This window comes from Helicoverpa zea, chromosome 31 (genome assembly GCF_022581195.2).
Source record: "Helicoverpa zea isolate HzStark_Cry1AcR chromosome 31, ilHelZeax1.1, whole genome shotgun sequence".
NCBI classification, from domain to species: Eukaryota; Metazoa; Arthropoda; class Insecta; order Lepidoptera; family Noctuidae; genus Helicoverpa; species Helicoverpa zea.
In genome coordinates, this window is record NC_061482.1 from 9,627,236 (window position 1) to 9,653,378 (window position 26,143).

Below are 26,143 nucleotides of genomic sequence, written 5' to 3' on the forward strand. Positions count from 1 at the left end.
AATCTGATGTTTAATTCTCATTAACAAAAAGCGGTAGTTTTACTTACATAATAAACTTGAAAAGACTAAGCAAAACGAACCTCTTACTCTTACTTTTTGCAATAGTGCATGAGTGAAACCGATGAGTACCTACTTATCTAACAAACGTGGACACACAAAATACATGCTTAATTACAAATCCAGTTTTTCTTGAGAGACCCTTTATTATTTAGAAAAACAGTTACATTAACAAAAACTCCAGAGTTCAGAAAATCAGGCGTAGTATTTGAGATTGTGAATTTGGCGAACTATGTGCCTCGGAACCCGGAAGAATCCGATGGATGATAAGATACGCGGCGCCAACAATTTCCATTCACACTGCTACCGCATTGCTTTTAGCGGAAATATATCATTGTGTTCCACCTAAACGTATTTTATTCCTTCAATATTTCAATAAGAAATATATTTCTAAAGCACTTTTCTTTGAATTTCGATAGAAAAAATATGAAGTTCTAAAATTTCGAAATTTCGTCTAACATTAGGTAAAGCACTGAAAAGTGGATGCACTGGATGTTCAATACCTACCTACATATGTCATGGAGACTGCTTATGATGTCTCTTCTCCAACAGTATTATGTAAACAACGCGTTATCTGTGGTATAACGTAGGGTATGACACAATTTGCTTATGAAATCATTAAAACAACCATTGGTCTCAAAGAGCGAAATAGTTTAAAAACGGCTGAGTTCTAGTTTCAAAAGAATTGAAAACAAAAATCTCAGTTACAGTTGCATGCCTAAGTTCTAACACCACTGAACTCTTGAACGTACTTAAAGTTTCTTTACGGCTAAATGCACCACAGGGAACTTATGTTACAGAATACCAATTAAACTTTCCTGACGTTTGAGTATTGAGGAGTACTTAGTAATATTTAAAAAGATTTAAAATAGACCCGTAAGTGTTTGAAAACTATACTTGAGTAGGTAGGTACTCGATTTAAATTCGATTGCTCAGTTACTTCGACAACTATGAATAAATACTTCAATACTTACCGCGAATTTCAAAAGCACTTACCAAAACGTCCTTTCTCAATTTACTATTTATTAAACATAAGATATTCATCTTCTACTATGAATGCTCAACCTTGGCCGCTTAGAGAAATGTATCGAGACTTATCGATATAAATATTAGATGATATAATAATAGACAGATCCCCATTATAACTTTGAAATAATAAGATTATCTCATCGATAAACTGTATGGAATTAAAATATTAATTACAATAATTACTAGTCGTACTAAAACAAGATTATTACGTACGTTATCGAATATTAATTCATTCGCTTTGCTAGGTAGAAATAACGAGTTTTTGTTGACATTATCTCGCGTGGAAATTGTGGATGTGATGCTTCAAACTGTCGGTTTGCTTTAGCAATATAATAATAAATAATAAAACAGCCTCGTTGCTCTAGCTGTCGCAATCGCGGCTGCTGAGCACTAGGTCCCGGATTCGATTCCCGGATCGGGCCGAAATCGCTTTGTGGGTTTTAGAAACTTTCACGAAGCAGCCATTTAAACATCTTACTTTAAACCTAATGAAATGAAAAGTTGCCCTCTACCCAATGAACCTTAATAAATTGTTTGGTTTACGAGTTTGTAGATAAAAGGCAGTCCAGCACTTAAATTACCGAGAAAAGTGATTTCACAAGTACAAATCTAAGTCATTTCTAAAAGCTTTAACTATGTTGTATATGTACAAAAAATATTACATTGAAGGAGGACATAATTCGTTTCATAATATAGCTAAAATACTATGTACTATACCTTCAGTAGGTACGTAATACAATAATTATATGGGTACCTTTGTATTCAGGGACTTACAAAAAAACTATTATAATAATAACTTTTTGTTTCAGTTGAATTTCAACCCAATCACCTCTTTCTTGTTCACGCTGGATTTCTTCATCATCGTGCTAAATGTAAGTACTTAGTTTTAGAGGTTTATACATACATCTATATATATAAAAATGAAACCCGCTTTCCGTTGTCACGACATAACATGAAAACGGCTTGACCGATTTGGCTGAAAATTAGAGGGGAGTTTTTGACACCATCAGGCTACGGGACGCGGGTGAAACCGCGGGCGAAGGCTAGTATTTTATAAATATAAATGGCGATGTCGCTACCCACTTCAAAATTAAACTCAATAATAACATATTTCCTTAACATGTACATAGATTTATTTTTAGACGTCTCAAGGCACCTTCATAATTGTGTACCTGTACATCGACAAATTCTTTTGAAAGAAATGTTATCGCTTCGCAAACATTTTTTTTATATGGCTAATCGAATTTGCCATATTGATTGATCACAATTGCGACTGTGAAAAGCGCACGTTATTTTATGATTAGTTTCAGTTTCATTAAACAACGGAAACACCATATTTTAAAGGTTTTTTTTTGTTTGACCAAAGGACGATGGGCGTTTTGGTACCCTGTCCAACAGTGTTGATTTTAGTACCATTGCGTAGGTCTTGGCAAGGCAAAAAATGTTTACTATGACGACTAGTCCCAAATCCTTGTCCATTTCACGTGACATCGACTAATAGAATGTATAATGTTCAAAAATCATCAATGTAGATGTAGTTCTTGAATCCAACTGTATTGAATAAAAACTGGTAAAGTAATAAAAAAACAGGAATTTGGCCTTCTTAGAATGTTTGCTTGCCCACTGCTTTAAATAAAGACTGTGCAAAACCTTTGCAGTTCACGCAGAACTAGCTTATGTATTTGATGAAAGTCTTTAAGTATCTACAATCAATTAAAGTTGAAAAGTCAGAAGACGATGTTTACATAGTACATATTACGACTCAATCTTGCTCCTCAAGAGGTGCTGAGAAAATGAAGAATTTCTTCTTAAAAAAAGATGAATAGAAATGTTTTGAACTTTTGTCAAATCAGATGGCGATTGTGTTTCCGTAGTAAGACTCCATAGACGATTACAATCTTTAGATTATAATAGAGTGTATCTCAAACAATGTAAGATGTATATTAACTTAGTTTAAAATTATTACACTGACGACATATGCCTCTTAATGATTTTGCCTATATGGATGACATACTTGTTGCTATGTCGATTCAATTTTTATCGTCACTCGGATCGGACAGCTAATTGAGGCAAGCCCCATAGTTTTTATTATTGTTCGCGTAAATACCTTTCTAATGATATATCATATGTTACTGTTGGAGCGGGTACCAAATCCCATACAAAGTGCCCATTGTCCTTTCAAATTCTTTCACTGTTCGGAAGTTAGTTCTGGATGACTTAAGCTATGTTTTATAATAAAACACAAAAACATTATAATCTTCTAGTGATAACTGAGGAAGACGTAGGTAATTAATTTACCTTAGCAACAAAATGTATTCTGACAAGTTAGTTTAATCACCTCTTAAATCTCGTATTATTTTGTAAAGTAAGACAATGTTTACGTTCACGGGAGGGAGTCAAGATGTTAATTAATCGCTTTAAGTTCAGGATGTAACATAGAACCAACCCGAGATTTAACACAAATAAATGTTTATTTAACTTGAAATATTTGAAGTAAAATGTCAATTAAAACAAGTATTGGAATGATTAAGGGTAGCTCGGAGTTGGGGTATCGATCAACCGATATTGGTTTTCGGACGGGCAGCCAGCCGAGCTTTTCTGGAAGGGGGTAACATGGGAAGTTAGTAATCGGTTCCTAACTAGTGAAGTAAATATGTTTCACGTATGTTTAATACCAGTAGGAAACTTCGTGCTGCTGCATTGAAATTAAATTAAAAAATATATTTTTAAATATTTATGTACGTTGCCTGGATTTTTATACTTGTTTTAAATGATCCGGATCAAATATCCGTATAATTGATCGATTCATGCGGTTTTGACTTAGACACGAGCTCTTCACAAGTCGTACCTTTATAAATTTTAAATAACTAGTTAATTGGTTACGGTAAGTTGATAATTATAGGTACTTGCGCTTCGAACAATCACGTGCTTTTGATATCGTATGCAGAATATTATACTTACTCCTTTATTAGAAGGTCATGTTTCCTTTTGAACTCCAATTAATTTTACCCTAGTACACCGTCTTGAACCTTGTTCGTAGGTACCGTAATTATTAAAGCGTAGTACAGAATGGAGGCTACATTTGAGTTCCCTGTACATAATTATATGATACAGGGACACCTGCACGTTATTACCATTAACACGTCCAAGCATGTTCCTGACAACATCACAAACAGCGCAGCGCAGTTTGGCGCCCAACATTTCACTAAAACATTTAATAATGTACGCGTGTTGAACCGGAAAATGATAGAAAATTTATACACACAACTTGGCGCGGAATTAGGTATAAGGCAATAAGTTTTCCCCTCTTGCTGAAATATACATGAATCTTATACACAATTTTAAAAATAAATATGGGAACGTCCGCTAAATATAGCCTGCATAACCTTGTGAGTTTCGCAATGCGACCTAAAGGGTGAATATGAACTGAATACATAATGTGTGAGTCACGGTCAACATTACGTCCAAGTTAACGACCGTTTTCAGATTTATTCGTCTTTTCGACAATTGCTGTCCGAAGACAAGACGACAGAATAATAAAATAATAAAAATGAATTGCAAAAGCATTACTGTTTTTATTCTTAAATTGAACTACTTGGATTTAATAAACATTTTGAAGATATTTCAAACCCTGGCTTACTTCTTAAGTCAATTGAGACAACAAAAGAAAGGTAATAAAAAAAACTAATATATTTTGGAGACCCACATCATTGGAAATAAGTGAACGTGTTTACGGGCGTCTGAGCATGATAATACTCAATTTAGTGTCAATCAGCAATGTATTACATCGGCACGCCTTCGCTTCATGCTCAACGTGGCACAATACGTCGGAATAGTTACAAACACTCGGCAATGTCTACGTAAATGGGCATTGTTTACTACACGGAACTAAAACCTGAAACTTTACGTTTAGGACTTATCGCGACTTATATTTATAGTGTTTGAAGATTTTAGATTTATTCTAAAAAGATTGACTGATTTAAACTGAATTTTAGCAATCCTACTTTAGTTCAAGTACTTAAATGTTTATATACCTGTATATACGTATACCTACTCTCGATAGTGTCAGGTATCAGATCCAGGTTTTAAGAGCAACCTCATAATTTAATGCAAATAATTTTACTTTTATTTTCTTTCCAAGCCACAAAAACTGCGTGTGTAATAGAAATATTGGTATAAATGAGGTTTTCCCAAAAAAATCTACAAATTCCTCCCTTGAAGTACGCACGTAAATCCCAGTAACTTATCATAAGGGTTTTTGTTATTACATTTTTTTCCATAACATCTCTTTCTTTCCACATTTATACCTTTGATATTCGACACCATGGGAGATATGACGTAAAATTTTATATTCGTAGCTTTCTTCAAACCTTCAAGAAAATATTCGAACGGTTGTATTATATAAATATAGAGGTACATACCTACTGCTATAGCAAGGTAGATATACCTCTATATTTAGACGCCAGTCACGTAGGCACATCAAAAGAAATATTTTAATAAAAATTACGGACTTTGTATTAGGAATAAAAATATCAAAGCTAAGAGTATGTTTTGTAGTATTATTAAGTTTAATAGACAGGAGATTTATTACCTTCAAAAAACTAAACCTTGCAACATATTTCCGACAAATAACTCTCACATTTCACTGTGTCGAAATATCATATTCCCATGAGAGAAATGATTTTACTGTTCTGTGCCGTAGGTAGTCATATTTTCCTTTCGGACACCGGCTACTATTTTCACAGGAAATGTGTTCCATTCAAGTGAGAAACGGTTTGGCAAATAAACTTTGGTAAATAAATCAAAGGCCCATCGAGCGAAGTTGAGTTCACGTTTAATCTAAGTAAATAAAAAATAAAGTTCAGAAAGATGCCTCTATTTACAATTGTTTTTGGCAAGGCTTAGAATCCTACATGACTGCTAACATAAAAACTCTCACGATAATTAACTATTTGTATCCAATAGTGTTGCTTTCAGTGGTTTCATTGTGTCTTGAGAGAATTACTTTCCTCAACCGCATAAAAGCCTTTAGCCGTTTCTAGATTACCACTTGTCTCCAAAACAAACCAGTAAACACACAATTAGTTCAGTCGTTTAGTTTAAGATAAGACTTAGAGTCGAATATATAGAGCTCAGTCTCAATTCGATACAAATACAGCCTCCCAGCAAATACAGATAAAAAGGCAAAGAAAACCCCAGAATTACTGGCCAATCCGGAAATCGGACCTAGAATCTTGTACTTAGCAGTCAATTGTTGCTGCAATCCGAATGGAATGTCCGTAACAATGCTCCTTTAGATTCCACCAAAATAATGGTTTTCGGATGCCTCTTTGGTCCGTAATAGCGAGCTAGGATATAAGGGGCCTCAGTAACGACACGGTCGTAGGATCCGAAACCTTCATTTGTATGCAAATTAAAAGTTCGATTCCGATTCCAGATATATGCTGTAGAACCAGGTTATTGGCGTTGCGTGTCACACTATAAGCCACGTTCGGTCTGAAATCGATGGTTCGAGTAAAATATGTGTCTCTCTGTACCCTTTGTTTTGTGCTTAAATCCTGGTAAGTCATCGTTCCGACTCCTAGGTAAGTGGTTTTATTCGGATGAACTTTTCATACCTAATAAGTATCGTCAGTAGGGAAATTCAGAGATGCGATGTATTTATCTTACCAACAATGTAAATTGAAAAACGTTATTTAGAAAGCGCTTGACTCAAGAACTACTTGAACGAAATAAAAAAGGTTTTCATTAACAGAGAGCGGCGTTTGCGAGTGTTAAAGGCATTTTTATTGAGATGGAAATAAATATGCTCGGAATCAATAAGGATTTTGGTCATTTACATTCATGTTATGTTTAAAACGTAATAATATTTTTTCATATTTATGGAATCAAAATTTTTATGTAATAGAGTATATAAAAAGAACAAATTATTTTATCTTAGTAAAAAGAACAGCCTCAGCCTTTTTTTTTGGGTTTAAAAGCCAATAAAAACGGTAACTAAAGGGGAGCATTACGGCCCTAAGGCCGGCTCGTAATGCTGGTACCACGATATACTCTAATTAGTTTATCCTTACTAACCCCGGACCTTTTAACCCAAGTTTCGGACTGATGACAAAAAACGCAACGATATAAACGACTAGCGTAAAAGATAATAGGATTGTGTGTCCCAGATTCTTTATTTGTTTCGCTAAATTACAATTTACGGGCCGCAAACTTTGTTCATTTAGGCTTCGGAAATTCTTAGGCACTTAGCTGTTCAAATATTAATGATTAGTTGTTTCAGCCGCTATTTAAGCTTATAAACAACATTACTGAGCAGAAAAACAGTTCTCAGCAAAGCGGTTTATGAAAAACATTATTTTTCAAAATAACGCTTCCACCTCAGTATTGGTTGTCAGACTTTCTTGCATAGGCGATATTATGTACTTGGTAGTATATGCTTAGGTACTATAGCTGAGGCCATCCTGTTTCAATGATTCAGTTAGTTGCGAGGTACCTACATTTTTAGTTTAGCTAACGAGTTCTACTCCAGCAGTCAACACGTATGAAATTATCTCCTCCTCCTTATTCTCAAACTGAGCTTTTTTAAAAAAGCCTATTCTTCCATGAAAACGATACAACCGTTTTCATGGAAGAAAAGTAAGAGCAAACTTGAGTTCGAAAAGGATAACTTAACAGCTTCCAAACAACCATCCGAGTAATATTTAACTATCAATTGCGCAATAAACAACCGACTACCGCGCTGAAACTTTCAGCTGTAAACAATACCGCTACCCTTATATCTCTGCTATCGTGCAGATTACAAATTCACTTTCTTCCTACGAATAAAATATAGACTGAAATAGAGAAAAATACATTTTTTACACTGACAAACAACTCGGTCTACATTTGTATATAGGTCGCTAGAACGCATACAGAAAGATTGCATAAGAAAAAAAGTCGGTTACTTATCGGTGTACTTACTAACTGAAGGCATAAACTATGGCTAAAATAATAACGGTTTATTCAGACTTATCTCGTTTATTAACGAGCGCTACAAACGCGCTACAATACTACCTTTAGATAGAGACTACATACTACCAAGTACAGGCTCAGTACTTTTTACCCGACTGCGCCACGATGCGAACCGGGATAAACCTCGATGAGATAGGTACCGCATTTTCAAAAATCGAAACTCATAGGTCACAGCTAAAAAATAATAACTTAGGTGGATGCCGTAGATGCCCTACACCTTTACACATAGACTTCAGTTTTTTAGACAGCTTGAATAAAATAGGTAATTGCAATAGGGGACTTTTCACATAAAGTTTTCCACAGTAAAACCACATTCCGCATACCACTGCAGGCTCAATGCTTTTTGATTCACCTTTGAGATTCAGATAGCAAATCGAGAGTATGTGGGTGTCCGCACCATTTACAAAGCAGTAAGGGCAAAACAAATTAAAGTAGGTACCTCTCTTGCTTCAAACCCAAAACCGCACACGGGCGTAAAATATTCACAGGACATTTATATTCTCGCTAGGCATGTTATTTTTTAGGAGCAATTTAAATTTATTTTATTCATGTATTTAAAGAAGCAATTTAAATAAATTGTATACTTACGTACGTAGGTTGTTCAATATGATATGTTTGTCATAAAGACGGAGAAAGTTCAGCAGAACTTGAGACAACTCTAGTCTGACAGTTTGTAGCGAGTCATTGTTTGAGGCATATATTATAGCAGTTTGTTTAGGCAAGAACAACTTATTACACACAGCTAAGTTTCTCAGACAATTTGTACCTACTTATAGTTAGTCCTATAAGCTACATATTTGTATATTAACTACATTTTATAATTATTGTAAAAAGAAACGTCGAGTTGTCTCGTGCTAAAAGCTCTGGCCGTCGTCGGTTATTTTTAGTTTCTTTACCATTTTATAATTAGCTAGCTGAACCTCTTCTTCAGACAAAATCGACAACAGCGCTACCTAAGTTAAGTTTCACATTCAACATTGTTGTGAAATCATACAGGAAATTAATAATTACTTATTTTCAGCCTTGATTCTATTGGATATTTTTTAAACATCATTTTAAACGTAAAGAATTTATTTCAAATACCTGTAAAGGTCAACCTAAAAAGGTAATATGAATAATCCGTACATATTCATGTCTGTACATTGATTGCAACGTGACTCAGCAAACGGCTCATCGTTTTGAACTTCATAAATACGAAATTAAAGCTTCTCTTTGAACTACACTCTTGCCGATATTGCAGCTGCCTTTATATTGCAGATCACTTAAAATTAAAAAGTATACGTAAAAGGCAGGCTTATCTCCTAAAAAGCTATGATATAAAAGGGTATTTCAACACTCGCCACCTCATTATAAAATGTGGTTTTACAAGTAACGACTTCAGTAGAACGGTTAGACCATAAACTTTGTTCAAGATGATGGTTTAAACTTGGCACTAAAGCCGGTACTTTTTTATTAAGGCTATTTTTCATTATAAGGTAGTCTATAGTTAGGGCACGCCACCATAGTGGCGGTAAGTCCCCTCTTTGAGGAGTGGCTCGGTAGGAGTCACGGCGCCCTCACTTATCGCATCACGCAGGTCCTCACCGGACACGGTTGTTTCCGGAGGTACCTGCATCGAATCGGTCGTGAGGAGGCGCCCGGGTGTCACCACTGAGCGGGCAGCCCCGAGGACACGGTGGACCACACAGTCCAGGAGTGCCCTGCGTGGGAAGGGCACCGCCGGGTCCTCGTCGAGGCTTTGGGCGGCGGCGACCTCTCGCGTCCGGACCTGGTTCAGGCCATGGTCCGGGGCGAGAGGGAATGGGATGCCGTCACCTCCTTCTGTGAAGCGGTCATGCTCGAGAAGGAGGAGGCGGAACGCCAGAGAGTTCGCACCTCTCGTCCCGGCCGCCGCGCTGGACCAGGTAGACACCATGGGCGCCGGGTGTCGTGAGATGACTCCCGGCCACCGTAGGCGTGGGTCTGTGGGCGGTGAGTTCGGGTGGCTCATCGTCCCTCTGTCTGCTTAGACGATAGACCCGTGTCGACGGCGCGCGTTGTTCCACGCGCTCCTCAAAGAGATGTCAGCAACCCAGCAGGGCCAAGGCCTGCCGGGGCTGCGGGTTGTTGGAAAGAGATACCGCGGCCCTAAACAGCGCGGTACATAAAAGGCCTATGACGGAACACGACGACTTTTTAGTCAGTAAGAGTCTGACACTCCCTCACCGCTGCTAACCCACAGCGGAAGGGGTCATTTGATGATTTTTGACGTCGGTAAAAGAAAAAGGTAGTCTATAGTTTTATAAGAATATATTTTTTCATAAGAGTATTCAAAAATAAAACAAACGCTTTAAATACTTGTCGAATCAGAGCAGCTGAAGCCATATAATAGTTAGTGCTCATCCTCCAATCCAAACTATATAAATGAAAAATGCAACAAAAACATACATGATTATAATTTCCTTGAACAATTAGCAGTCACGGCTCACAGCGTACCTATTATAAGTGATTAATAGCGTAACATTGTTCAAATTATATTATCGACACATTTCACCCTATCCATATTCTGCGAGCATGGTCAGCTAATTAATGATAAATTGGTTATGCTACACACATGTTTGCATTGCAGCTACAAAAGGAAATTGTATTTAATTTAATGGTAATTATCTTTTGATCAATAGTGTAAGACGATTGACGCACGACACCGCACCGCTGCGAACGGCGGTGGATTGAATGTGTCGCCGTCACGCACGCGGATTATAATTTCGACATGTTTTCAATATCGAACTCACTTTGATACACGAAGAATCTTGCTGTTGCGTGGTGGGTGTACCGTAAAACTGTGCGTTTTTTCGCGTCTAGGCGCTTGGTAAAGTGATACCTTCAAACATATATTTTGTGTGAAACAAATTTTTTAAGCCAATTTCCTAGAAACAACATAAGATCAAGTTTGCTTAAAGCATGCCGAATGTGAACCACCTAACTGTAACTGAGAAATGTTCAATACCAACATCCACTTTAGTTGTCAAGTTCTACAGAATTAGTTGAAGGTTGTAATTGAATGAGACTTGTAACGGGTATCGGGTTATATGTCCTCCGAACTCCGAAGTCTCGGACGCCAGGCGGCGAGTAGTTTACAACTGCCACCCTAACAATTTGTTACCAAAGCTATGCTTTCGATTCGAGCCGAGGGTGAATGCCAACAGAACATACGAAACGAAATTGCCGCAGTTTGTTGACAATCTCACACATTTTATGACCGTATCCAACATTATTGAAGTCCTTCAACATTTTTGTTTAAAAAGCTCCCATCATTGCTTTCACATATGTCCTGAGGGAACTACTTTACGCGCTTTGTTAAATAATAATCTTTAAACTGCATGTATGTCTGAGTCCAGTTATGTTGAAACTGATTGAGCAATTTTTACTGTGGAATCGTTATAAAAATATACACATTAACAAAAAATAAAGAAACATTAAAAAAATGAACTCTACTTTGAAAAACTATAAATTAGATTGTTTGTATTATGATGTATAATGCACACACTGTGGCCCCTATTTTCCGTGTCCGACCCTCAAGTAATGGGTGCAACGTGCTCGGTCAGAGGTGTTGAATCAATAACCTGTGCCTACTTGTCTTTCCCTGTTATGTTTCATACATATTTTATTATTCTCTAACAGAATTTTCAACCCCCGACGTAGAAAGGGGCGCTATAATTTTGACCGCTATTTACCTATGTCTGTCAGTGGCGCCGTTGCTTTTAAGTGGGAGAACGATTTTATGTGGTTTTTAGTTGAATTTATAAACAAAAAATATTTTTAAATCAAAATACTTTTATTAATAAAAGTCACAATAATCCAACATAAAAAAAAAAACTAGAAAATAATACTACTATATAACTACATTCACTTTGGGATACCGCTTTCGTTTTTACAATTAAGAGACTGGCTTTTAACATGGCAGTACCCCAACGTAAAATATAGCGCTTATTAGTTTTTACTCATAAAATTTTCACTTTTTCGCTGTTGCTGTTTTACAAGTTTCAGATTATTTATTGTTTGCTTAAAAATATTTTTTTAATAAATTGAACAAAAAACTCGGACCAAACCATATATGTAGATTATAGATACATAATAATGTACATGGTTTTCACACCGGCGGATTCTTCGTCTGTTTTTCTGAGCGAGACCGCTCGATTCATATGGGCTACGGCTACGGGCAGTAAGCAACTGGCAACTACCAGTACAAAAATGACGTTAAAGACTACTCGTAATTTTTTTCCACAGGATATGTCGCGATAGAAACCTAGTGGAAAGTTCACTAGTAGTAGTAGTTCACTGTAAAAGCGCAGTAAATCCCTTGGCTTAGCCATTTGCTCTACGTTTTACGTAGAGAATATTAATAATATTCTCTTTGCCAGGCGACGTCACTTCTAACAAAGTTCCTTTTCACCTACGTAAGCACTGAAATGAAGCGCAAATTATGATTTATTACCGAATTCCTCCCAAGATACTTCAATAAGCTAAGAACAACGTACCTTTGATTTAAGTAATTTAAAACAGATGAATCGGCACAGAGATTACGTTTAGATGAGATTTATATTTCAATATCCCAAAGAAAATACGCATCTGACACAATATTTATGAATTTGTCTTTTAACTTAATCATCTTGTGATGCTTAAATTGTAGCTAGTATGTAGTTGACATGCTTCTGAAAATATCCTCCACTATAAGTTTCTTATAACCACTTATTCAAAACTGTCAACGACATACATTCGCTTCGAGTGATATCAAACCAAAAACGAAACCTTGATTATCTTGCCAGACGCAGGCGCTCACTGTTGTGATCAGTGAAACACTTTTGTCTAGCCCTTGTACACGGCAAATCCAGTTGAAAGGCGTATTTACATATCTACTACTCGTTAGGGCCACCCCAGCCAAAATACCGTAGAATAATTTAACTTGAAATTAATTTATTGTCAACTGGGGCACGTCTACAAACACTTAAATGGAATTAATTATTAGAGCAAAATTACTAATTTAACCAAATGACTAAATGCGCCCCTGAAACAATTTCCCTTTTTAGTAAACTGAATGAAAAAGGCTCGATAATTTTTAAGGAAAGACGAAAATTGAAGATACGGAGAGGGTGGTACCACCCGTCCATTAAAAGTGAGTGCTGCTCTTATTAAGTAATAGGTCAAGAATATTCTAGAAAAGGGAATATCATGTATCATTTAATGTACTCAGTGTTCGGTTGTTTATATTTATGTCAGTTAATATTTATTATGTGGGTATTTATTACCGATTAAAATATGTGATAAGACTTCGCTTTTAGTATCGCAACAACTAATAAATCAACACTCCACATTCCGTGGCTTTGTACGGTAAAAGCGTTTCCTTTATCCATTATTTTAAGCTGACGTATCTCGGAAGCTGTAACAACCAATCTGAAACCTTTGTCATTGCGAAACATATTCCGAGCCGAGCATAGAAACGAACATAGTTACCCATTTTCCCTTCTTTATAACACCCGTGCCACTCATGGGTACGGGGTCTCGAATGAGGTCAGTGGGTTCGGAGGTATGTCTCCTACTCCTATCCTAATTATACATGGTTTATTGATACCATACCATTCAACTCACACGCTCGATTGCATGTCTATTTGGGGTTGAACGTAATTTTTGGAAAATCGAATTGTTGAGCCTCTCGCAGTATTTTCTCCTTGCCCTGTACAATTTCATATCTTTTGATCATTAGGTTTCTATGATGTTTATAAAAAAAACAAATAATATGGAAAACAAATTACTCACCATTGACATTTTGTTTTACCAAAAGAAGTACATAGGTACATTTGGAATCAATTTAAAATATATTTCCTCCATGTATTTACTTTGTGAATAAACCGTCCTTATAATTTTCAAGCCAAAATCACGTGTGAACACAAAAAAAAACTTTTTTTTTGTGTACATCTTTCACGGTGTCCGCAGACAAATAGCAAAACAGAACCCTTGTAGTTTCACGTCAAATCCACCTGTCGATATGTCACGGTTATTAATCGATAGCTTTTGGCACTGTACATACATATGTTTGGATCAGAATATATGTCTCTTATAATGGCGTCAATAATATTGTTTACATTTTTCCTTAGTCGCAACAAAGTTTATCATACACTTTTTACTAACGAGTTCATCAGTTTCGCATATCGCTTTGTCACCTGTAGTAAAGGCAGCTAACTGTAACGTCGTTTAAGATGAATCGGCTTCCAGTGCGGTTTTCAATTCGTCATTATCGAGTTTCGCCGCCGGCCGTCCATGGAACTCGTTGGTGAGATCAAACTGGAAGGGAACCGTTCAATCGTGTAAATAAAGCAGCATATGTATGTGTATCTACATATTTACTGTTTGAGGTTCATTGCATATATGTACCTCTGAAAGAAAGTCGTGTTAGATACACATTTTATTACTCAAGAATGGCTGAAGCGTTTAAGCTGAAATTGAGAGGGGAGATACTTTAAACCCGTGAGAAGGACATATAGTTTTTGTCACCATCCGGCTACGGGAAGCAGTTATCTCGGGACGCGGGTGAAACCGCGGGCGGAAAGCTAGTTTGGTATATAAAACATTGCTATTTTATCGGAATATTCAGTACCAAAATGGAGGACTGAAAAAATATTGTTGTGTAGACTTTAAAAAACCCTAATAATATATTCACCTGCCAATAGTACAATAGGACTTGGATGTGTCGCAATATTTCGAACTCCGAAATATTTCAAAATTATACGCGTGTGAAATAAAATGATATCGTCTCGCGTGAAAGCTAATAAAAATAAACGTACATAAAACTACAAAGTTTCAGTTTCATCGTATTTATTTGAAGGTGATTAGACGAAATGAATAACTGGGCAGCTTACTTTTATACTTGAATATCATATCAATCACAATCTTTACAAAGTTGTACCTACCCAGAAAAAAAGCTTGTAGTTGTCTGGTCGCTAAGTACATAGAATTTACGCTTAGTCGAAACTAATAAAATACTTTTGACGTGACACATAGAGACTCATTTTAATTACAGATATTGCTGAACTTGCTACAATCTATAAAAAAAAAAACATAGTTATCTCACACTATAGAAATGCAATAAGTAATTGAAAACGCGAGATACGCTCATTTCCATTTACAGGTGGTCGCATGCGATTCGAATCGTGGAATGAAAGTAAATACGCTGAGTTTTCACAATTTTATGGACTTCACCCGGTCATTGCAAATCAATAGTAAATACTGCTCAGAATATTAATGAAGTTTGTATTTTTAACCAACTTCCCAAAAAGGAGGAGGTTCTCAATTCGGCCGGTATGTTTTTTTTTTCTATGTATGTACATCGATTACGCCGAGGTTTATTGACCGATTTACGTGATTCTTTTTTTGTTCGACGCGGAATAGCTGCCAGTTGGTCCCATAGTCATCAGGTCAGGATCTGATCATGGAAACCCTGAGAAATCGAGAGCAACCTTCGAAAGTTGTAGGCAAACATAGGGTAACAAGTTGACACTCAGATGTATGCCTGAAAGCACTATTCAACAGTGAAGGTTTGGAGCTGACCTGATGATGAAGACCAGAGAAGGTCAAGGGAACTCGACAACTGAATATGTATAAAATACCTCGTATTTGGGCTTAAAATATTTGTATTGATGAGAACTTTCTACTTATAGGGATAGTGACAGCTATTTGTATCACTGAAAAGCTGTAAATAAAAAACTTTTTTACAAAAAAATTAAACCGACTTCCCAAAACACTAAAAAGCCAAAAAATAACTAATTTTAGGTGCATCGGCCTAGAAGTCGGTGGCAAAATTAACTTAGGCACATCCTTGATTAGGCACGACTTCTAGGCCGATGCACCTAAAATTAGTTATCTTTTGGCTTTTTAGTGTTTTGGGAAGTCGGTTTAATTTTTTACATATAAACATTGACTAAAAATGATTCAATGACTTAAAGGCATTGAAATCGCGCTGGTAATGCCATCATGTTATGTACAGGTTATATCCAAAATTTTAAAAAGAAGCCACAAGACTGTGCATGAATTTTCAAATCGGAAATTAGGAGCAAAATATGTAAGAATTATTTGACAGGTCTGCGCAATCCGTTGGCCAATTGAAAAGTGTTTTGGGTAAGCCCATATTCGAATAGATGTAAGTAAGAAAGTATGGAAAAATATGATTGCAAAATAAAAGTGCTACTCAAAATATATCAAACGTGGAATGTTTAATACGTAACCTGATCTGTTGGAGCCATTTTTGATGAACAATTGCAAAGGGCTGAAGTGCCGCCTTTCTTCAGGCACAATTATCCCCGGGGTATAATGGACTTTCAAACAGAAAAAGTTAATGAAGCAGGGTCCGAGTAAAGAGTCGGGGACCTTTTTGAGGTGCCTAATGGCAGCAAATAAGACCGAGAACCTTCAAAAGGATTGTGGAACCTAGACATCGCTTTACCCAATAGTTTTTGGCTTTACTCAACCTTTTATATTGCCAGTACATTTTATTCGGAGAAATATATTTCCAATAACATTTTATAAAAAAATGGGTCAATTTGTCCGTATGCGTATTCGAAAAGTTCTGCATTTGCTATTCAGTTTCAATTTGGCATGATTGCGAGAAAAAAATTTCAATTTGGTTTCCATATTATATTTTAGTGTTTTAATGATATACAATATGTGAGAGAAAAGATGATTAAAAAAAAAACTAAGCTTTTTTGAGCTTACAGTAAACTAAAACGCTTCGCATCATTCTTAAATATGAAACTATAATATCTAGTAAGTTACATCAATTTACCGGCTTTTACTTAACGGCGAGACTAGCGTGTAACGTTAAGGTGCTCAGCTAAGCAGAAGGGTGAAACTAGTTCAAGGGCTCTTTGGAGTAGGTACGCGTAGCGCCCGCCGTATAATGAGTAAAAGGGAGACCGCGAAAGTATGTATATTCTCCAAGTGGAAACTTTAAAAAACCCCTGTATAAGCCTACGAAGATCGGTGTCCTCGAAACCTATTTTTACAAAGGTCTGGTTGTTTTTGTGACTTTGTTAAATAGGTATGAATTGAAAAAGTCGTAGTGTTGTTTTTCATTTTATTTAAACAATTCACAGAGACTTATGGCCTTACTACAAAAACTTAAACACCAGTTTTACACTTGTCTAAAAAAAATGCGGCTGCAAAATGAACCATATGTCAACGTCATAATATGACATTTTTTTAGACAAGGCATAAACTGACGTTTAAAAGTTTTTGTGGTAAGACGGTTAATGACTATAACCCTGAACCGCACAATGCATGTACGAAAACAATGCAGTAACGATGGATGGCTTTTTTGTTTTGCTGATTGAGATTTTTGAAAGCAATAGGTACTGGAAATATCGAGAGTTATCAATTAAAAATTTTTGTCGACTGGTAACTAAGGCAGCTGTGATTTTAAATTCAACAAATTCAGAATAACGAAAAATGTTTTTATTTTTCATATTTAAATAAACTTTACACTAATTTCCGCAGAGGTTTTGTCCGGGTCTTATGGGAACTTCTTCGTGGATTCGCTTAAAAGCCTTAGCCTTAGCCTTCCTTTCCTCGATAAATGAGCTGATATTTTATCAAATCCAGTTGAGATTAGCAAAAAAATAAACAAATTCTTCAGCTTTCGAATACTTATTTGCCTCGTTTCATTGTTAGAAAGTTTGAGGAAATAATTTGTAAATTAATTTTCTCTTTTGTGGTGTCCCGACCTCTCTATCAGCGCTCGTTAACAAATAGATCCGTTTAAATAGCCACCCACAATCTGACCACATTTCTCTGGTAGTTAGGCTGCTAATTAAAATTAACCTTTTCAAAACTGAACTGGGGTACAAGGTTTATAAGTGAACCCTTTTTTATATGGTGTTTTATTTTTAAAGGTGTGTAATGTGGCCCCCTATGAAGTTCAATAAAAATGAAATAGAGGAAGGTACTAATACCAAGATTAAAAAAAAAGCAATTAAGTGAAACCAAATTACAGTTACAATTGTTAGTATTTTGTGGGTTTCGAAACAAGTTTGTTAGAGCAACTGAGAAACAGCGGTATCATGTTAAAATGTGCCCGCATTGCAGTGGCGATCTAGCAACAAATAGCCACTACGTCGCAATGACTGGCTATTTAGGCTATACCAAGCACTGCTCTTCAGAGATTAATGTTTTCATCGATAAAACGACAGGTGGCGTATTCTAAAGAATAGCACTTTCTTCACTTTTGGTACAGTAGCATATTTTACCAGAAGAAAATGTGAAACCAGCAGCCACATGTGGTTTTAAATTGTAGGTATCAAGCATTTTTGTTGTTGCTTTTACTCAGAGGAATTAAACCAGGAGGTTCTCTTGTTTCTGTTTTTTCATTTTAATGTTAATTTACTTTATACATATAAATTATTTCCCAGAAATATTGTAATTACTCGAAATAACTTTAAATTGGTCTTATATTGTACAGTAAAGTTGTCCTTATCACCAAATTTTAGGTCGTCCAGCCTCCGAGCGATCGCTATAGTTTATTTAAATATCTATTTACAAAAGTCTCTTCGCCCGTTTTTCGTCTACATGATCATGATATTTCACTTAAGCCATTTACGCTTAGTTTAAATTTAGTTGTAGAGCATATTGTACCCCATCAGCCTTTCATTTATTGCTGATGATGAACAATTAATTGATTGCAAACATGTTCATATGGTACCACAGATGGCGTATTTAGCTTGATCTGTGTATGTAGTAATATAGGGTTAGGCTAAATAAGCTACTTACCATGTACGTAATAAGATATGCAAATGAATAATCATCAAAGTAGATTTCCACTCGCGTCTTCGCCCGCGTCGAGTTCTGTTATATCGCGTTTCCAAGAGAACTCTTCAAAAGTCCGGGATAAAAACTATCCTATGTTCTTTCTCAAGGTCAACTCTCTCTCTGTACCAAATTTTACTAAAATCAGTTCAGTAGTTTAGACATGAAAGCGCAACAGACAGACAGACAGAGTTACTTTCGCATTTATAATATTAGTAGGGATTAGAAAGATTTCACCCGAATTCAATTGTACTAGGCTTACTCAGACGTACAGAATTGTTTCGCATTTTCTAACTGGTCGGGCACCGCCGGCGTCACAAACAACATTTTTGGGCATCGAGACACGCATCGCTGACCTCTTTGGTCAGTTGAAGGGCGTGCTATGGTCACGTGTATTGTGCAGAGCCATATGACAGACACATACCATTTATTTATTAGTGAAGAAGTCTTACCTACGACATGCACTTAACAGATATCATTGAAAACAATAGGTCTTCTTTTCCTTCAAATACCTAGGTGAAAAAATTACTTGAAAGACAAAACTAAAATAGTGATCATCTAAAATTGATAACCTTCTCAGATCGAAAAAGACTTCACACTACACAATTACTTTGTTTATGTCGGATAAGCAAGCTGGAATATAAAAACCTTGCACGTATATATAAAAATAAATACTCTGCCACAAAAAGGTATGCGAACCTTGACAAGCGTATTTTGTAGTTTCATTTCGATTTAAATGCACTCCCGTAATTAAACAGACACCTCAGAGTGGAACGCTTAAGTGAGAATAAAGGTGTCGGTCATCGCCACAGCACCCATTAAACTACGTTCAAGTTAATTTCCAGTCTCATAGCTTTTACAAAGTTCAAAGAAACGCATTTATCAAGCGGCATGCGGCACCTTGTAGATTAAACGATTATTTTACGGTCATAGTGTTATTTAATGTTAGTAGAGATTTTTTAATAACGTTAAATATTTAAATGTCAATGAATGCAGCAGGAACGTCACAATTAAATTGGTCATCATCTGCCTAGCCTATATTATCTAACTACGATTTTATACACTTACATTTGACCGATCACCAGTGTTTTGTACCTCTATATCTCCACAATAATGTAAGCTTAAAACTTGATACCCCTAAGCATTGCTTTAAGTGGTTGTCAGTCTTGATAACTTCTAATTTTTCCTAACCCATTTTTATTTTAAAAAGTCACGTTTAAATTATTAACATAAAATGCATATTCTCAGAGCACAGAAAATAATTACCTGTGATATGAAGTTGAGATAGCTATGGCTGCATCTTGCTATTAATTCAGTAGATACTGAAGCAACAGGTTGTCTTGCACATCTGCACCGGCGGGACGCTGTGACTTACACTATTTCCGAGTACCTAGTAGTAAACATACTAATCGTAAAAGCTGATTTCTGCGTTTTTACTCAATTCTGCATCGAAGCCCTATATCTTTCCTTCGTAATCAAACCTTCCACGAGAACATACCTACTGGACAGACTTGTTAATTAAGAGCAATTGTAGTTATAGTCTGATTGAAGGTCCCCTGGTCTTGCTTGTAATACAAAAAATACCTTTTTTGTCGAAACATCGCACTCAACTTACTTAAGTGACAAAACATCGATCGAATATATCTGTTTTTTCGTTGAATAAGATTCCCTGGTATGTGAAAATAGTAAAAGTTTTGCTTTCATGTTCTTGGCACCTAAATATTTTTCATAATGGACGCCTGTCAGAAGCAAGGGTTTCGAAATTTCGTTTTGAAAAAACGCCGAAGCCCGTCAGCCCTGTCAATCCACTGTGTTGGTGATGTTTAGAGATATAATATTTTTTGCTGAAAATATATAAATTGAAGTTTTTGTCTGCAATAAAATTACTGAATTTGATGCTTGAGTACATATTCAAATCATATGAATATTGGTCTTCACACAACAAAATATATGAATAAGTAAATAAATCTAATTTAATTAAGATTATCAATATGAATTATTAATTTCTACAAGGGACTACAATACTCTTTATGATATTCTAGATTAAACACTAGCAGAGAATGGTATCCATACACCCAAATGTTTGTTGTTTTACTCAAGTGATAATGTACCGAGGTTCAGAAATGCTCATTTATTAAAAACCACTAAACACTTTGATATTTGCGTTATGAATAGGCCGACCCTTCATTTTCCATGAATATCACACATCCGGGGTACTATTATTGCGAAAAGGTCACTGAAATGGCCTTACCCTTAATTTATCTCCTAACTTGAGGGTCGTGATTTCAATCGCGACGAAAAATGATCGTTACGTCATTTAAAACACATATTATTGTCGTCGTAAAAGCAACATAAAGTACGAGTTTATAGTTTTACGAGAAGTCTGAAATGTATACTATATATTGATAAATTAAAAATTGAATAAAAAACGACACATAAGCCCAAGAGCCCTCTAAAAAGTAATTAATAATAAAATTAACTCAATCTTAAAGTGCCTATAATTAATCAAAAAATTAAAATCTTTCTCTTTCTCTCTTCGAGAAATCAAATAATAAACACAAAAAATGAATAAAAAAGCAGGCTACTTGAGAACCTCCACCTTTTTTTTAAGTCGGTTGGGATTGAGTAGCGTTGGAGGACCACTCTTAATATAATTTTGATATTACGGTCCCAATTATAGCAGACAATGTCTATCTGAGGGCACGGCAGTGCTCCAGCCAAGACTCGAGCAAAGCGGGCACGGCCGTACCATCTTTTCTCGAAGCGTTTCGCGGCTATTTCAGTCCCCTGTATCTTCCATGTGAACAAAGCTAGGAGTTTAGGTTTTCGATGACCAAGAGTAAGTATTAGAACAAGCTCAGTCTCAAAATTACAAGACATTTGAATAAATAGTTTTATGAGCGATCAAAGTTACACCATTTTGTCACTGACTCACTGACCGATCATCAAAAGTCTAAGGTACTTCTAGCAAACTTAGAACCTTCAAATTTGGCACCAAGGTAGGTTATTAGCTACATATAAAGGGAAAATTATAAAAACCTTAAAACTTAATAAAAAAATAGGAAACAAATTTATATTTGCGGTTTTTCAAGAACATTGTGTATGTGTTTTGACTGCATTGATAACTTTGTTATTTATTTATGTACAAAATGTTACTATTTGTTTTATTGTTACGTAGTGGTATATTGTTATTATGTATTAAATATGCAACATATGAATAAAAAAGCTAGGTTTAAATGAAATGAATAATGATAAAATCTTTCATATTAATGCAGTGCGATAAACACTGCATGCTCGCTCGATAGATGGCGTTGTCCTGGTCTAAATCGCGCTATGGTTTCGTTACATAGCTTAGTATAAATAGTACTTAAAAAAAAAAAAATAATTTCATGTGATAGCGTCATCTACCCCTGAAATAAATCTCTTTTATTCTAAAAGCTATTCGATTAAAAAATTCGACAATTTCGAATTTTTTTAGGTTAAAAAAAATATTGTTTACGTGCTACTTTAGGTGTACATATTTAGTTTGTTATATATTTAGTTAGTTGCATGTAAGTTAATTTAATTTGTTATATACTTAGAGAAGAAAGAGACCTACAAAAAATAAATTAGATCCCACCAAAAACATTACATGTAAAAAAAAGCCAATCCTCTACGCAATTCCTCCACCGTAAAAAGTTTTGAGATCGCATAGAAGCCAAGTCCTGTTCTACTTTATTTGTAATAATAAATCAATATTTTGTGACTATATCAATAGTTTTGTTCACATTACAATAATACTGTCTTGGCCATGAGCACAAGTTAAAAGTCGCTCCTTGAAATAATGTGCGTTGATAAATTCTATATGGACATGATTTTACGATTGGACTGTTGTATGATGTTGAATTAACGTCTAAAATAATATGTATACAAACATTCTAGCTTCTTATTCCTTTTAATGATGTCAAAATTCAAACTTGCTGCCACGATGGTTTCACATTTGGTTATTCTGTCTAGTGTAATGCTGCCCGATTCAGACACCTCTGTGATACATAAAATCCTCTCGCAAGAAGATAGATGAACGTTAGTGCCCCTACGACAGGAGTACCTGACCTGGTAGGTAAGTGAGTAAGACCTGGTGTATCAAAGACTATTCACGCGAATGAAAGTGCACAGATAACTTTCCGCTGGCCGACCGAATTTCAGTGCCCTGTCGTAGATGGATCATTTTCTTCCCACTTTCCCAGTTAATTATTTGTCTTTTTCAACCATTTCTAGGGTCATGGGGTTTCAAAAAGGTACTTCAACGGAGATTACAGCAACTTTCCAGCGCGAATTGTAATACGTTTTCAATAAAATAATATGGGGAAATAGAAGCGATTCATCTACTAGAAATATTTAATTTCATGACAAGGGTTGGTCATACCGAAAAGCAGCCAACCACATAAATTGTTTAAAAATATGGTTATGAATGCTACTGTAATGTTAAAAATAGCACATACGTAGGCTATGTTATTAACATATTCGTCCCTTACTGCAAAAGCGGCCAAATTTTCATACACGGTCCTCGATTAATGGATGCGGTGGCACCCGCAAATTCTATTACCTTATAACATTTGAGCTTCTCCCGCATCACAACAAGACGCGTGAGTGATAATCAAATAAATTTCAATAGACGAACGTGATTTCTCAAAGGGTTCTCCTATTTGATATAATTATTGAGGAAGTCATTTGTAGGTTCTTAGCGAACAAAATCACTTTAAAACATATTTGCTGAATTGTTCAATAAGAGTTTCCGATAAATTCTCGTTGTACAAAAACATTTTACCATCTTAAACCACAATCATCCTCTGCAGACTTGAACAGTAACAATAATACATATTGTTATAATCTCGTTAGTTTTACGTATCGTAGGCAATTATATTGTCGTTGACATTGACAATCCTATCCCACCAAAAACATTACATGTAAAAAAAAGCCAATCCTCTACGCAATTCCTCCACCGTAAAAAGTTTTGAGATCGCATAGAAGCCAAGTCCTGTTCTACTTTATTTGTAATAATAAATCAATATTTTGTGACTATATCAATAGTTTTGTTCACATTACAATAATACTGTCTTGGCCATGAGCACAAGTTAAAAGTCGCTCCTTGAAATAATGTGCGTTGATAAATTCTATATGGACATGATTTTACGATTGGACTGTTTTATGATGTTTGTATTTAATAATTGTATCGTGTAAACGATTGTTGGTGAGCCAAATAAATAAAATAAAAAATAAAATAAAATAAAATTATGGACTGATTGGAATTTGAGATCACCATGGACTAAACATGCGCCATAGTACATGTGCAGTTCATTGACGTTGGATGAAACTGACTGTCGGTCATTTAGTAACAATTGAATAAACTAAAAGTATTTAATTCTGTGATATTAAACTTCATGTTTGACTTTCACCTCTCCAAGATATGCTGTATTATATTTGCAGTTTATTGTGCTCATGGCCAAGTCAATATTATTGTAAAGTGAACGAAACTATTGATATAGTCACAAAATATTAATTTATTATTACAAATAAAGTAGAACAGGACTTGGCTTCTATGCGATCTCAAAACTTTTTACGGTGGAGGAATTGCGTAGAGGATTGGCTTTTTTTTACATGTAATGTTTTTGGTGGGATAGGATTGTCAATGTCAACGACAATAGAATTGCCTACGATACGTAAAACTAACGAGATTATAACAATATGTATTATTGTTACTGTTCAAGTCTGCAGAGGATGATTGTGGTTTAAGATGGTAAAAAATGGCACACATGGCTACATCTAAATCACTTCAAATTGCTGAGCGAAGACCCGATGAAAATCTCAATGACAAGTTTCAAAGACAAACAAAAGTTGGTAGATGAAGATCCCGTGACTTTATGATTCGTGTAAATACTGTAAATGCTGTCAACTACAATCAAACAGGAAGAAAGCTAACAAATTTCTAAAGAGGGAAGGAATAAGCCTTTTTCTTTAGGTAATTAACGTCTAAAATAATATGTATACAAACATTCTAGCTTCTTATTCCTTTTAATGATGTCAAAATTCAAACTTGCTGCCACGATGGTTTCACATTTGGTTATTCTGTCTAGTGTAATGCTGCCCGATTCAGACACCTCTGTGATACATAAAATCCTCTCGCAAGAAGATAGATGAACGTTAGTGCCCCTACGACAGGAGTACCTGACCTGGTAGGTAAGTGAGTAAGACCTGGTGTATCAAAGACTATTCACGCGAATGAAAGTGCACAGATAACTTTCCGCTGGCCGACCGAATTTCAGTGCCCTGTCGTAGATGGATCATTTTCTTCCCACTTTCCCAGTTAATTATTTGTCTTTTTCAACCATTTCTAGGGTCATGGGGTTTCAAAAAGGTACTTCAACGGAGATTACAGCAACTTTCCAGCGCGAATTGTAATACGTTTTCAATAAAATAATATGGGGAAATAGAAGCGATTCATCTACTAGAAATATTTAATTTCATGACAAGGGTTGGTCATACCGAAAAGCAGCCAACCACATAAATTGTTTAAAAATATGGTTATGAATGCTACTGTAATGTTAAAAATAGCACATACGTAGGCTATGTTATTAACATATTCGTCCCTTCCTGCAAAAGCGATCAAATTTTCATACACGGTCCTCGATTAATGGATGCGGTGGCACCCGCAAATTCTATTACCTTATAACATTTGAGCTTCTCCCGCATCACAACAAGACGCGTGAGTGATAATCAAATAAATTTCAATAGACGAACGTGATTTCTCAAAGGGTTCTCCTATTTGATATAATTATTGAGGAAGTCATTTGTAGGTTCTTAGCGAACAAAATCACTTTAAAACATATTTGCTGAATTGTTCAATAAGAGTTTCCGATAAATTCTCGTTGTACAAAAACATTAATTGATCATATTACTCATATAAAATTCTTCGTATGTAGGAATGTTATGCACTCTCATGCTCTCGTATTTTGATCAAATAAACATACATTCCAACAATTTAAAATATAAAATTCGGTAGTAATATTTTCGATATCCATTTATTTAAAGAATATAATATTTACTTTTAAAAATATTCATTGTGTATGATGTTTATTTAATTTATGTTTTAATTTCAGTTATTCATTTCAGTACATATTTTATATAATAAATGTTTATTTTTACTGCATTTCAGTAATCACATTTCCTCTCAAATCCT

The 26,143-nt window shown here is 35.5% G+C and overlaps 1 protein-coding gene across 2 annotated transcripts in view; it reads left to right on the forward strand.

The window, feature by feature from the left end:
• The window catches only part of LOC124645049, a 125,457-nt gene that overhangs the window by 55,655 nt on the left and 43,659 nt on the right, over positions 1–26,143 (forward strand). For both annotated transcript variants that reach the window (XM_047184782.1, XM_047184783.1), the window contains exon 6: positions 1,896–1,958. In XM_047184782.1, the coding sequence (XP_047040738.1) occupies positions 1,896–1,958 (63 nt within the window). The remainder of the gene's footprint in view (positions 1–1,895; positions 1,959–26,143) is intronic.